Here is a 14,723-nt window from a genome sequence, read left to right as displayed (position 1 = left end):
ACTAAGTTAATTTGAGAGGCCACGTGAGGTCTTGAACCATAATGGTGGCAACGGAATTAGAGGCGCAATTACCTGCGGCACGGTCTGATATGGATCAACTCCATGGTTTCCCTTCGTTAGATAAACTCTCATTGTCTTCCTGATTATTGCATTTCCTGTCAGTAGTCTACAAAGGAATCGTGCAGACTCAGCAGTGGCTTTCACATCAGTACCGGTCCATAGAGGCACATTTAGAGCAGAATGGGAAATTAGAAAAATGGGAAACTGTAAAGTGGCTTTCAGTGTGAAATAAAACCGAGACAGCCATGGAAACAGAGAATATTCTATATTATTTGACTTTTGAAACTTTACATACTTCTACTATATTGTAGGCTATTTAGATTACAAATGCCTAATGTGAACTTTAAGATCTTAAATTGCAGGGCTTGCAAACTATCCCAGATTACAAAGGGAAACCCAGCTGCGAGCTGCTCAGTTACACAAGCCTACTAGATGTGAGCTGCTACATCCGTAACAAAAAGTTATACATTGAGAGCATTTTGACTGGCTAAATCACTGATTGGTATTCTTGGCATCCATTCACAAAGCACTACAGAGGGTAGTGCGTACAGCCCAGTACATTACTGGGGCCAAGCTCCCTGTCATCCAGGACCTCTATACCAGGAGGTGTCAGAGGAAGGCCCTAAAAATTGTCAAAGACTTCAGCCAACCAAGTTATAGACTGTTCTCTCTGCTACCGCACGGCAAGCGGTACGGATACACCAAGTCTAGAACCAACAGGACCATGAACAGCTTCTACCCCCAAGCCTAAAAAACTGCTGAATAGCTACCCGGACTATCTGCATTGACCCCTTTTGCACAAATGTTTTAACTGATCACATACACTGCTGCTACTGTTGACTCTCTGTCACTTTATTCCCAATTATATGTACATACAGTGCATTCGGAAAGTATTTAGACCCCTTGGCTTTTTCCACATTTTGTTAGGGGTCTGAATACTTTCTTAAGGCACTGTATCTACCTCAATTACCTCATCCCCCTGCACATCAGCTCTGTACCCATTGTACATCACCATAGTCATTGTGTATATAGTATTACTTGTATTATTACATGTTTTACTTTTCTATTATTTCTCTTTTTTCTTTCTCTCTGCATTGTTGGGAAGGGCCGGTAAGTAAGTATTTCCCTGTTAGTCCACACCTGTTACTGGCAAAGCATGTGACGAATACAATTTGATTTGAATTAGATGAAGGTTTGCATCAACACAGCCCCTAGGTGCTTAAAAAAAGGAAATCATATATGCTTGCTGCATGCTGATAACTTGCAACAGGTAGTTTACCTCAGGCATATATTTTGGATGATATTAGCCATGACATTGTCATACTAAGAGCCTGAGTTTCAGGCACCTCACGTCATCGGACGAAACAGTAAAACGATCAGTAATCTGCCCTCACATCTGGAGAGCTACTGGGTGTGCAGGCTTTTGATCAAGCATTGCTCAAAAACATCAGCGAGTTTATCAAGGTCCGGTTGAGCAGCTCATTACTAAAATGTGGTTTGTTAGAGGGGGACTGGAATAAAAACCTGCACGCCCATTAACTCTCCTGGAGGATGGTTGATTATCCTTGATGTAAAACATTGTAACATTACAATCAAATACGTTTCATGCCTTTTGAAATAATTTGGCTCATTCAATATATCAAAGATCAAATGGCTATGGCAGGCTACAATCATTTTTATTCAGCTGAAGCAAGCACACACCTTTTCCCGAAGCCACTCCTGCATTGTCTTGGCTGTGTGCTTAGGGTCGTTGTCCTGTTGGAAGGTGGACCTTCACCCCAGTCTCATGTCGTGAGCACTCTAGTACAGGTTTTCATCAAGGATCTCTCTGTACTTTGCTCCGTTCATCTGCCTCGATCCTGACTAGTCCCTGCCGCTGAAAAACATCCCCACAGCGTAATGCTGCCACCACACTTCACCGTAGGGATGGTCCCAGGTTTCCTCCAGACGTGATGATTGGCATTCAAGCCAAAGAGTTCAATCTTGGTTTCATCAAACCAGAGAATCTTGTTTCTCATGGTCTGAGAGTCTTTAGGTACCTTTTGGCAAACTCCAAGCGGGCTGTCACATGCTTTTTACTGAGGAGTGGCTTCTGTCTGGCCACTCTACCATAAAGGTCTGATTGGTGGAGTGCTGCAGAGATGGTTGTCCTTCTGGAAGTTTCTCCCTTATCCACAAAGGAACTCTAGAGCTCTGTCAGAGTGACCATCAGATTCTTGGTCACCTCCCTGACCAAGGCCCTTCTAACCCGATTGCTCAGTTTGGCCAGATGGCCAACTCTAGGGACAAACTTGGTGGTTCCAAACTTCTTCCATTTAATAATAACTGTGTTCTTGGGGACCTTCAATGCTGCAGTCATTTTTTGGTACCCTTCCCCAGATCTGTGCCAAAACACAATCCTGTCTCTGAGCTCTACACACAATTCCTTCGACCTCGTGGTCGTAAAGTGACATTTAATTTATTTTTATATACATACAGTTGAAATCAGAAGTTAACATACACCTTAGCCAAATACATTATAGCTTTAACTTCCTGACTGATGTCTTGAGATGCTGCTTCAATATGTCCACATAATTTTCCTCCCACATGATGCCATCTATTTTGTGAAATGCATCAGTCCCTCCTGCAGCAAAGCACCCCCACAACATGATGCTGCCACCCCGTGCTTCACGGTTGGGATGGTTTTCTTCGGCTTGCAAGCCTCCCCTTATTCCTCAAAACATAACGACGGTCATTATGGCCAAACAGTTCTATTTTTGACCAGACCAGAGGACATTTCTCCAAAAAGTAAAATCTTTGTCCCCATGTGCAGTTGCAAACCGTAGTCTGGCTTTTTATGGCGGTTTTGGAGCAGTGGCTTCTTCCTTGCTGAGCGGCCTCTCAGGTTGTCGATAGTACCATGGTACAATAGTATGATGACTACATGGTGCCATGGTGTTTATACTTGCGTACTATTGTTTGTACAGATTAACATGGTACCTTCAGGCATTTGGAAATTGCTCCCAAGGATGAACCAGACTTGTGGAGGTCTACAATTTTGTTTTCTGAGGTCTTGGCTGATTTCTTTTGATTTCCCCATGATGTCAATCAAAGAGGCACTGAGTTTGAAGGTAGGCATTGAAATACATCCACAGGTACACCTCCAATTGACTCAAATGATGTCAAATGGCTTATCAGAAGCTTCTAAAGCCATAACATCATATTCTGGAATTTTCCTAGCTTTTTAAAGGCACAGTCAACTTAGTATATGTAAACGTCTGACCCACTGGAATTGTGATACAGTGAAATAATCTGTATGTAAACAATTGTTGGAAAAACGACTTGTGTCATGCACAAAGTAGATGTCCTAACCAACTTGCCAAAACTATAGTTTGTTCACAATAAATTTGTGGAATTGTTGAAAAACGAGTTTTAATGACTCCAACCTAAGTGTATGTAAACTTCTGACTTCAACTGTATGTACATGTGCAGCAATTTCTAGAAACCTGTTAACGCTTCATCATTATGGGGTATTGTGTGTAGATTGCTGAGGATTTTTATTTATTTAATACATTTTAGAATAAGGCTGTAACTTAACAAAGTGTGGGAAAAGTCAAGGGGTCTGAATACTTTCCGAAGGCACTGTACAAAACAAGTTTTGAAGGCCCATATTCCACAAGAAATGCTACATCTAATATTTTCCCTAAAATGAATGTTCACCGCGATTGAACCGAAACCCAACTAATACAATGGCGAAGTGAATACTTCGTTTTGTCAAAATTAATCGTTTAAATAAATCGTTAAAAAATAGGTAAACAGTTAACTAGAATGTACAATATATCGTTTGAATTAGCTACTTAATCTGTTCTCTCATATTTTATAGGCTAGTCCTACCTGCTGCTACAAAGTCCGACTCGCTCAGTAGTCTGGCACTATGCACGTGATGCGCTCAAATAGATGCACTAGTGTTATTCTGATCCTGGCTGATATGTTGATTTTTATTTGATTGATTAAATATTTTAAAACTGTGCCTAAATAAATTACATTAAGAGAAATGATTGAATTCATTCCCATTACGTTTCCAAAACTTTTCAGATTTGAACATTTTCCAAAAACTTTTCCAGGCCTGGAAACCACCATTTTTATATTCCATGACTTTTCCAGGATTTTCATGATGTAAGAACCCTGCATCAGACAGAGCTGGGCTCCTGGCTCATACCCAGAATGCAATCAATGTTCACACCTACATGGGCGCACAGGCGAGATTAATGGAAACCCCCCCACCCTCATGTTTATATCTGTCATGCCTCCCTGTCATTAATGCGCTTCATATAATCTCCTCCTTCTCTGTCTCCCTCTTGAAACTGGCCACAGAATATGCGCGCCTTCAAAGGAGTCCACCGCGTGCGCAGTGAGCTCGTCTTGTTGCGCGCATACCTCTGTAGAAAAAAAAGCCATGCAATTTTACCAAAATATATCTCCAGTCAGTTAGTTAGCGGCTTGTTGTGTAGTTTCCTAAATATGTTTCCTAAATATGTACAATACAATAAAAATGTATTTTAAATCACAGACATGGGGTGATTTAAAAAATGCTGCAACTTCAAAAAGTCAATTATGTAATGTTCAATTAATGTTAAAAGACTGATAAATTGCTCATAACCTATCAAAATAACTGTAAATGGTATTATTGCAAGTACAACCAAATTCCCATGTGGTCTATATTAAATGGTACTTAATTTTAATAGAATATAAATTCAATATTAGAACACAATTTCTACATAAAATATCAAAGGGACGTAAAATGGACTGATTTCGTGGAATGACCCAGGCAGTTAACCCCAGGCATATCTGTTGGTGTCTTGTTTGTTTGAACTAGAAATGGATCCGAAATAATTTATAAGGCGTAGACTTTCTCCCTTGAGGCAATGTTTATTTCTGTCAGGGTAAAACGCCCCCTCGTCATTTAGCGCGCTTCATCATCTCCCCCTCCCCCTGGCGCACACTCTCGAAGCTGGCCACACATAATATGCGCTCCTTTCAAGACAGGAGTCCACAGCGTGCGCAGTGCGCTTGTCTTGTTGAGCACATACCTCGTAGAAAAAAAGCCGTGGAGTTTTGCCAATATATATCACCGTTCAGTTAGTCAGTTGCTTGTTGTCTAGATTCCTAGATATGTCTACTACTTGATGTGCGATACAATAAAATGGCTTGATACCTAGGACATGTGGTGATAAAAAAAACATGCTGCAACTTGAATATAGGGTATTATTTCATGTTAACTTGAAAATACTAATGCGCTGCTGAGAATCTTGACAAAAAGGGTTATCATCGGAAGTATAACGAATGCGTCTGTTACAGATCAAGGTGAGTCGGTTATTCTATAGCAGTTACTTGCCAACGGGAAAATATGCTGATCATTTGTTTAGTTAAGAATTTATCGAATGTATTGCCTATTTAATCCTGTGTTTTTTTGTAGGCTACAACTGTAATCTTGATATCAGCATCCCCAAGATGTAATCCAAGATACACAAACGAACATTTCTGAATACAATTTTTTCTTCTTCTAGAAATCAGTATCATGAAAGATTTCTTATGTCATATTTTCTAACCTTCTATAGGTTGTAGACAAATGCAATTCATTTAGGAACGCCAAAAATGTCTATGACGTGAGAAATACATTTCTGATAATAATTTGAAGAAAAATCGTATAGAATGCACTAAGGTATTGTGAATGATTTCCAAAGTAGACAGTATATTTCTTGGTGTATCACACAGGATGCCAGTTAATCAACTCTTATCATCGCTCTTCATTATGATCCAGTTGCCACAGGAAGCAATAGGAATTGTTGGTATGAGTTCCAAGTCATGTTATCATGAATTGCCAAAGTTTGTCAGCCAAGAAGTATTAATGCAGGACTGTTTGAAATCCCAAGTTCACTCCTAAAAATACTGCATTTAGAAAAGCAGCTAGACATATACAGTTTGAGAGCAAAATTAAATTGACTGATTTTAATTTAAACAGGCAGGTCAGGAGATCCTAAGAATAGGTCATAAGAACAAATTCTTATTTACAGACACTAGGACATGCTGCTCATTAATACCCCTTACACTCTGGAAATTGGCCTATAGGGACAACATGTAAATGTTTCTAACAAAATAACTATAAAAAGTATATACATGACCAAGGTAGCAATTGAAAGATAACACTTTGGGAGATTATGGCGAAGTTATCAGACCAAAAGGTGAGGTCACAACAGCTCACCTGACACAAGACTGAATCCAAACATTACACTTTTGATTTTATGTGCATTTAACATTTACTGCACTTTTCACAGCATTTGTCAATAGCAAAATCTGAAAGTACTCTGGATACATTCAGTAACATAATAAGAACATCCAGTGCATTTTTTTGGAGCGCAAGATAAGAAAAAACTATTACAAGGGTTAGAGTGAGAACTGGTGTCTCCAAGAGGACACACACCACTCCAAACTGTGCACAGTACTTCGTTTTTTGAGTACTCCTAGCTTTGCCATTGAGGAACTGAAGCAAGCACACTAGTAGTTTTTGGTTTGGAACACAGACCCATGTCCCCACCATCAGGTGTGGCATCATTTGAAAGCTTGTCCTTCACAATACGACAAACACAGGCTCTTTCTCTTCAGGACAACCCCCGGGTATTACGCATTTCATCCTTGTAACTGTGGATCGAACATAGCTATCAGAAATCTTTGCTACTGTAAATGACATGAGTTTTCAAATATGGAAATGTGAACTGCACATATGGACTCATGGGTGTGGTTTGCATGTGTGACATCATGGGAATTGATTATAATCCTTAAAGTCTCATCTTTCAGAACACATCGACTCCTCTCAATTAACAGCATTTCCCTCACTCAGACGATAACAAATGTGCAAAAGTAGCCCAGGGACGGGGAATCTTCCCCCCTTTGCTGCTATAACAGCCTCCATTCTTCTGGGAAGGCTTTCCACTAGATGCTGAAACATTGCTGCGGAGACTTGTTTCCATTCAGCTACAAGAGTATTCGTGAAGTCGGGCACTGATGTTGGGCGATTAGGCCTGGCTCGCAGTCTGCGTTCCAATTTATCCCAAAGGTGTATGATGTGGTTGAGATCAGGGCTCTATGCAGGCCAGTCAACTTCTTCCACACCGATCTCAACAAACCATTTCTGTATGGACCTCGCTTTGTGCACAGGGGCATTGCAAAGCCAAGGCTAGCTTTTTCAAGCAGAAAATTGTTTCCTGCAACACAAACTCAAAAAAGTTCTGGGACACTGTAAAGACCTTGGAGAATAAGAACACCTCCTCCCAGCTGCCCACTGCACTGAGGATAGGAAACTGTCACCACCGATAAATCCACTATAATTGAACATTTCAATAAGCATTTTTCTACGGCTGGCCATGCTTTCCACCTGGCTACTCCTACCCCGGTCAACTGCACTGTACCCCCCACAGCAACTCGCCCAAGCCTTCCCCATTTCTTCTTCTCCCAAATCCAGTGAGCTGATGTTCGGAAAGAGCTGCAAAATCTGGACCCTTTCTTTTTAAAATTATCTGCCGAAATTGTTGCAACCCCTATTACTAGCCTGTTCAACCTCTCGTTCGTGTCATCTGAGATTCCCAAAGATTGGAATCCCCCTCTTCAAAGGGGGGGGGGGGCACTCTAGATCCAAACTGCTACAGACCTATATCTATCCTACCTTGCCTTTCTGAGGTCTTCAAAAGCAAAGTTAACAAACAGATTACCGACCATTTCGAATCCCACCGCACCTTCTCCGCTATGCAATCTGTTTTCAGAGCTGGTCATGGGTGCACCTCAGCCACGCTCAAGGTCCTAAATGATATCTTAACCGCCATCAATAAGAAACAATACTGTGCAGCCGTATTCATTGATCTGGCCAAGGCTTTCGACTCTGTCAATCACCACATCCTCATCGGCAGACTCGATAGCCTTGGTTTCTCAAATGATTGCCTCGCCTGGTTCACCAACTACTTTCCTGATAGAGTTCAGTGTGTCAAATTGGAGGGTCTGTTGTACGGGCCTCTGGCAGTCTCTATAGGGGTGCCACAGGGTTCAATTCTTGGGCCGACTCTCTTCTCTGTATACATCAATGATGTCGCTCTTGCTGCTGGTGAGTCTCTGATCCACCTCTACGCAGACGACACCATTCTGTATACTTCTGGCCCTTCTTTGGACACGGTGTTAACAACCCTCCAGACGAGCTTCAATGCCATACAACTCTCCTTCCGTGGCCTCCAACTGCTCTTAAATACAAGTCAAACTAAATGCATGCTCTTCAACGGATCGCTGCCTGCACCTGCCCGCCCGCCCAGCATCACTACTCTGGACGGTTCTGACTTAGAATATATGGACAACTACAAATACCTAGGTGTCTGGTTAGATTGTAAACTCTCCTTCCAGACTCACATCAAACATCTCCAATCCAAAGTTAAATCTAGAATTGGCTTCCTATTTCGCAACAAAGCATCCTTCACTCATGCTGCCCAACATACCCTCGTAAAACTGACCATCCTACCGATCCTCGACGATGTCATTTAGAAAATATCCTCCAATACCATACATTACCATACAATAAATTGGATGCAGTCTATCACAGTGCCATCCGTTTTGTCACCAAAGCCCCATATACTTCCCACCACTGCGACCTGAACGCTCTCGTTGGCTGGCCCTTGCTTCATACTCATCGCCACTGGCTCCAGGTCATCTACAAGACCCTGCTAGGTGAAGTCCCCCCTTATTTCAGCTTGCTGGTCACCATAGCAGCACCCACCTGTAGCACACGCTCCAGCAGGTATATCTCTCTGGTCACCCCCAAAACCAATTCTTCCTTTGGCCGCCTCTCCTTCCAGTTCTCTGCTGCCAATGACTGGAACGAACTAGAAAAATCTCTGAAACTGGAGACACTTATCTCCCTCACTAGCTTTAAGCACCAGCTGTCAGAGCAGCTCACAGATTACTGCACCTGTATATAGCCCATCTACAATTTAGCCCAAACAACTACCTCTTTCCCTACTGTATTTATTTATTTTGCTCCTTTGCACCCCATTATTTATTTCTCTAGTTTGCACATTCTTCCACTGCAAATTAACCATTCCAGTGTTTTACTTGCTATATTGTATTTACTTCGCCACCATGGCCTTTTTTTTGCCTTTACCTCCCTTATCTCACCTCATTTGCTCACATCGTATATAGACTTATTTTTCTACTGTATTATTGACTGTATGTTTGTTTTACTCCATGTGTAACTCTGTGTTGTTGTATGTGTCGAACTGCTTTGCTTTATCTTGGCCAGGTCGCAATTGTAAATGAGAACTTGATCTCAACTTGCCTACCTGGTTAAATAAAGGTGAAATAAAATTAAAATAAAATAGTCAAGGCTGAAACAGGAAAGGGCCTTCCCCAAACTGTTGCCACAAAGCTGGAAGCACAGAATCGTCGAGAATGTCACTGTATGATGTAGTGTTAAGATTTCCCTTCACTGGAACTAAGGGGCCTAGCACAAAGCATGAAAAACAGCCACAGACAATTATTCCTGCTCCACCGAACTTTACAGTTGGCACTATGCATTGGGGCAGGTAGTGTTCTCCTGGCATCCGCCAAAACCAGATTAGTCCGTCAGACTGACTGATGGTGACGCATGATTCATCACTCCAGAGAACACGTTTCCACTGCTACAAAGTCCAATGGCGGCGAGCTTTATACCACTCCAGACGACTATTGGCATTGCGAATGGTGATCTTAGGCTTGTGTGCGGCTGCTCCCGATGAACAATTATTGTGCTAGCGTTGCTTCCAGAGGCAGTTTGGAACTCGATAGTGAGTGTTGTAACCGTGGACTGACGATTTTTACACGCTTCAGCATTCGGCGGTCCCATTCTGTGAGCTTGTGTTGTCGCCAACCACTTTGTGGCTGAGCCGTTGCTGGTCCTAGAGACGTTTCCACTTCACAATAACAGCACTTACAGTTGATCGGGGTAGGTCTAGCAGGGCAGATATTGTTGCAAACTGAAAGCTGGCATCCTATGACGGTGCCCGTTGAAAGTCACTGAGCTCTTCAGTAAGGCCATTCTACTGCCAATGTTTGTCTATGGAGATTGCAAAGCAGTTTGCTTGATTTTATACACGTCAGCAATGGGTGTGGCTGAAATAGCCGAATCTCATAATTGGAAGGGGTGTCCACATGTTTTTGTGTGTGTGTAATATATATATATATACACACACACACACTGCTCCAAAATATAAAGGGAACACTTAAACAACACAATGTAACTCTATAACTTCTGTAAAATCAAACTGTCCACTTAGGAAGCAACACTGATTTCACATGCTGTTGTGCAAATGGAATAGACAACAGGTGGAAATTATAGGCAATTAGCAAGACACCCCCAATAAAGGAGTGGTTCTGCAGGTGGTAACCACAGACCACTTCTCAGTTCCTATGCTTCCTGGCTGATGTTTTGGTCACTTTTGAATGCTGGCGGTGCTTTCACTCTAGTGGTAGCATGAGACGGAGTCTACAACCCACGCTGTGGAGAACGTTCTGCTGCCTGCAACATCCTCCAGCATGACCGGTTTGGCGGTGGGTCAGTCATGGTGTGGGGTGGCATTTCTTTGGGGGGCCGCACAGCCCTCCATGTGCTCGCCAGAGGTAGCCTGACTGCCATTAGGTACCGAGGTGAGATCCTCAGACCCCTTGTGAGACCATATGCTGGTGCGGTTGGCCCTGGGTTCCTCCTAATGCAAGATAATGCTAGACCTCATGTGGCTGGAGTGTGTCAGCAGTTTCTGCAAGAGGAAGGCATTGATGCTATGGACTGTCCCACCCGTTCCCCAGACCTGAATCCAATTGAGCACATCTGGGACATTATGTCTCGCTCCATCCACCAACGCCACGTTGCACCACAGACTGTCCAGGAGTTGGCGGATGCTTTAGTCCAGGTCTGGGAGGAGATCCCTCAGGAGACCATCCGCCACCTCATCAGGAGCATGCCCAGGCGTTGTAGGGAGGCCATACAGGCACGTGGAGGCCACACACACTAATGAGCCTAATTTTGACTTGTTTTAAGGACATTACATCAAAGTTGGATCAGCCTGTAGTGTGGTTTTCCACTTTAATTTTGAGTGTCACTCCAAATCCAGACCTCCATGGGTTGATAAATTTGATTTCCATTGATAATTTTTGTGTGATTTTGTTGTCAGCACATTCAACTATGTAAAGAAAAAAGTATTTAATAAGAATATTTCATTCATTCAGATCTAGGATGTGTTATTTTAGTGTTCCCTTTATTTTTTGGAGCAGTGTATATATATATATATATACACACTGTATTTAATATATATATATATATATATATATATATATATATATATATATATATATATATACATACACACACACACACTAATATATATATATACTGTTTTTAATATATATATATATATATATACATACATATATATATACATACATATATATATATATATATATATATATATATATATATATATATATATATATATTAGTGTATTTAAACCTATAGTGGTAAGTAAGATGACCCTTGGTTATTTGATCATCAAAGGGCAACAGTATGATACAGGATGAGAAATCCCCTGCAGCAATGTAGGTAATCGCATAGCTGATTTATAGCTATATCGCCTACACTCACATGACTGTGTTTTGTTGACAGTGTTAAGGCCTGTACAAAGCTAGGTAAAACAAATAAAAAAAATAAGTGTTTCAGTTCTCATGCCCCTTCCACTTGGAACAAGCTATAAAAAGGATATGAAATTGCAGGATCTTTGCAGGATAAACTCTTTGAATGAGTTTAAAGCTAAGGTAAAAACTATGGTGGACAGTTGGGGGGCTATCAATGTTTTCACCCCTAAATGCACCACACCTTCCCAAACCATCTTTCATGCTCAATGTGTAACTTCATTATTTTTTAAATGTAGTCATTTGTGTTTTGTTGTAAATGTATCTGACATTTTGTCAGATATTACTGCTATTTCTTCCAGCTGTCTCTTGTAGAATAGATATTTAATCTTACCTGGTCAAATATAAAATCTATAAATAAATACAGTACTGAGACTAACAGGTTGTGTCAGGTGATCCTTAATACAATGTGCTGTGAAACAACTGAAAGAGAACACAAGTCATATTTTATTCAGTGGCTTGGGGGTGAGAGGAAAACTAGAAAAAGGTTGTTGGCATGATATTTATTTATATGCTGCAAAATTCAACTAGTCTAAATTTGCGAAATTCAACTAGTCTCCGGAGTTCAAAGAGTCACTGTGATAGGGCGACCTCATGTTTTTGCCCTGCCCTCGATGTTGCAGGAGATCTTGTATGCACACCCCCATTCAAAAGTTTGAGGTCACTTAGAAATGTCCTTGTTTTTAAAAGCATTTTTTTCATCCATTAAAATAACATCAAATTGATCAGAGATACAGTGTAGACATTGTTAATGTTGTAAATGACTATTGGATTTCTTATGGAATATCTACGTAGGCGTACAGAGGCCATTTAGTGGACAAAAAATGTGCCTTTCTTTCAAAAACAAGGAAACTTCTAAGTGACGCCAAACTTTTGAACGGTAGTGTATATGTCACACCCAAGACTATGACTCACACTTGATGCTAGTGGCTTATACAATGGGCTTTAAGCCCAACAATTACATCATTCTCTGCAGTCTAAAATATGAGCAGGCAAGGAGCTTTTCAAATGTTTTGTAACCCAAGACTATGTTCATAGATGTAAACAAGTTTATGTCCTCTGTCAAAATGATCTCCCTCCTCTTATTGCAGAATTTGTGAGGCCCGGAGGGGAACGATACCAATGGATAATGTAAGTCAAGTAAGCATAACTCCAATGGAGGACTGTGCGAATTCTTCTAGACTTGCTGGTGAATTCTCAAACTGCTACAACACCTTTCCAGACCTGGAGGACAGCACCAAGCTGGTGGGAGTGCAAGTGATCCTCATCCTGGCTTACAGCACCATCATACTGTTCGGAGTCATCGGAAACTCCCTGGTGATATACGTGGTGTACAAGTTCAAAACTCTGCACACCGTCACCAATTTTTTCATTGTGAACCTGGCTGTGGCCGATCTGCTGGTGAATACTCTATGTCTGCCATTTACTTTGATCAACACTCTCCATGGAGAGTGGAGGTTTGGCCAGGCCTTGTGCTTCATACTGCCCTTCTCCCAAGGCATGTCCGTGCACGTTTCCACCATCACGCTCAACATCATCGCCCTGGACCGCCACCGGAGCATCGTCTACCACCTGGAGACCAAGATGTCCAAGGAAATGTGTGCCGCCGTCATCGTCATGACGTGGGCCATAAGCGCGGTCCTGGCCAGCCCGCTCGCCGTCTTCCGGGAGTACGGGACGTTTGACCTTTCGCCCGAGCAGTCCATTCAGGTTTGCACAGAAAAGTGGCCAGGGAGCGGCATGGACGGGACCATCTATAGTATCTCCATGCTCCTGCTCCAGTACTGCCTGCCGCTGGCCATCAACTCCTTCGCCTACATCCGAATCTGGAGTAAGCTGAAGAACCACGTGAGTCCGACAGGGAGGAACAACCGCCACCAGCGCAAGAGGAAGACCACTAAGATGCTGGTGATCGTGGTGGTGGTGTTTGCAGTGAGCTGGCTGCCTCTCCACGCCTTCCAGCTGGCCATTGACATTGACAACAGTGTCTTGGACATGAAAGACTTCAAGCTGCTTTTCACCATGTTCCACATCGTGGCCATGTGCTCGACCTTTGTCAACCCCATCCTCTATGGGTGGATGAACAACAACTACCGGACTGCGTTTCTGTCCGTGTGTAAGTGCAGCCAACCTGTCAATTCTGGGTCGAGGAGCATCATGAGCAGAAAGACACTGAGGGAAAAGGACATGAGCGATACAGATTTCCAAGCGACTAAAGTCTGAATTCATAATACAAACTGAAATGTGAAATTGCTGTTCTGTGCAACCTACTGTAAGGGTGAATTATGGGTAAAACATTCTGCTTTTTTTTCTTACATTAGTTTATTGTCAAAAGGTTCAGTGAAGAACCAAGTGTGTTCAAAATGTGTAAATGATTTCATGCAAGTGCCAAATGCATTGCTGAATTGTGCCATTGATAATCAAGAGCTTATGAAACGGCTGTTTAAAACTTGCTGCTTCTTACAACGGGCTACTTAGGCCACATGCAAATGTTGATATTTAAATATAGATTGTGGGACAAAAAATGTTGACATTGCCTTCGTGAATGCTACCATAGTAAACCATGTGGATCATGCTTTTTCTTTAGAAATGGATTCCGAGGCCTTGTTTTGATAGATGTGCTTTAATTAAAAGCTGAGGTGGAAAACAACACATTAGTTCAGAACGCAGGTTGTAATTTATTGACACCTAATAGCTGCAAATTCAGCATGTAATGATAGAAACTGACTCATCCATTTAATCAAGCTGCGTGTCAGTGCTGACATTTCCAAATTCAAATCAAATCACATTGTATTTGTCACATGTGCCGAATACAACAGGTGTAGACCTTACTGTGAAATGCTTACTTTACAAGCCATTAACCAACAATGCAGTTCTAGAAATAGAGTTAGAAAATATTCACTAAATAAACAAAGTTAAAAAAACCACAA

The 14,723-nt window shown here is 41.8% G+C and overlaps 1 protein-coding gene across 1 annotated transcript; it reads left to right on the top strand.

Moving 5' to 3' along the window:
* The first annotated feature begins 5,088 nt into the window (after positions 1 to 5,088).
* Positions 5,089 to 14,502, top strand: LOC112231554 (neuropeptide Y receptor type 2-like). The gene is made up of 2 exons (XM_024398254.2): positions 5,089 to 5,403; positions 12,885 to 14,502. The coding sequence occupies exon 2, from the start codon at positions 12,916 to 12,918 to the stop codon at positions 14,014 to 14,016; it is 1,101 nt and encodes a 366-aa protein (XP_024254022.1). The 5' UTR covers positions 5,089 to 5,403; positions 12,885 to 12,915; the 3' UTR covers positions 14,017 to 14,502.
* Positions 14,503 to 14,723: the final 221 nt, after the last annotated feature.

Source organism: Oncorhynchus tshawytscha, linkage group LG34, assembly GCF_018296145.1.
Source record: "Oncorhynchus tshawytscha isolate Ot180627B linkage group LG34, Otsh_v2.0, whole genome shotgun sequence".
Taxonomy (NCBI): Eukaryota; Metazoa; Chordata; class Actinopteri; order Salmoniformes; family Salmonidae; genus Oncorhynchus; species Oncorhynchus tshawytscha.
The sequence above is the reverse complement of the archived record's forward strand: the minus strand, read 5'-3'. Positions and strand labels throughout refer to the sequence as shown.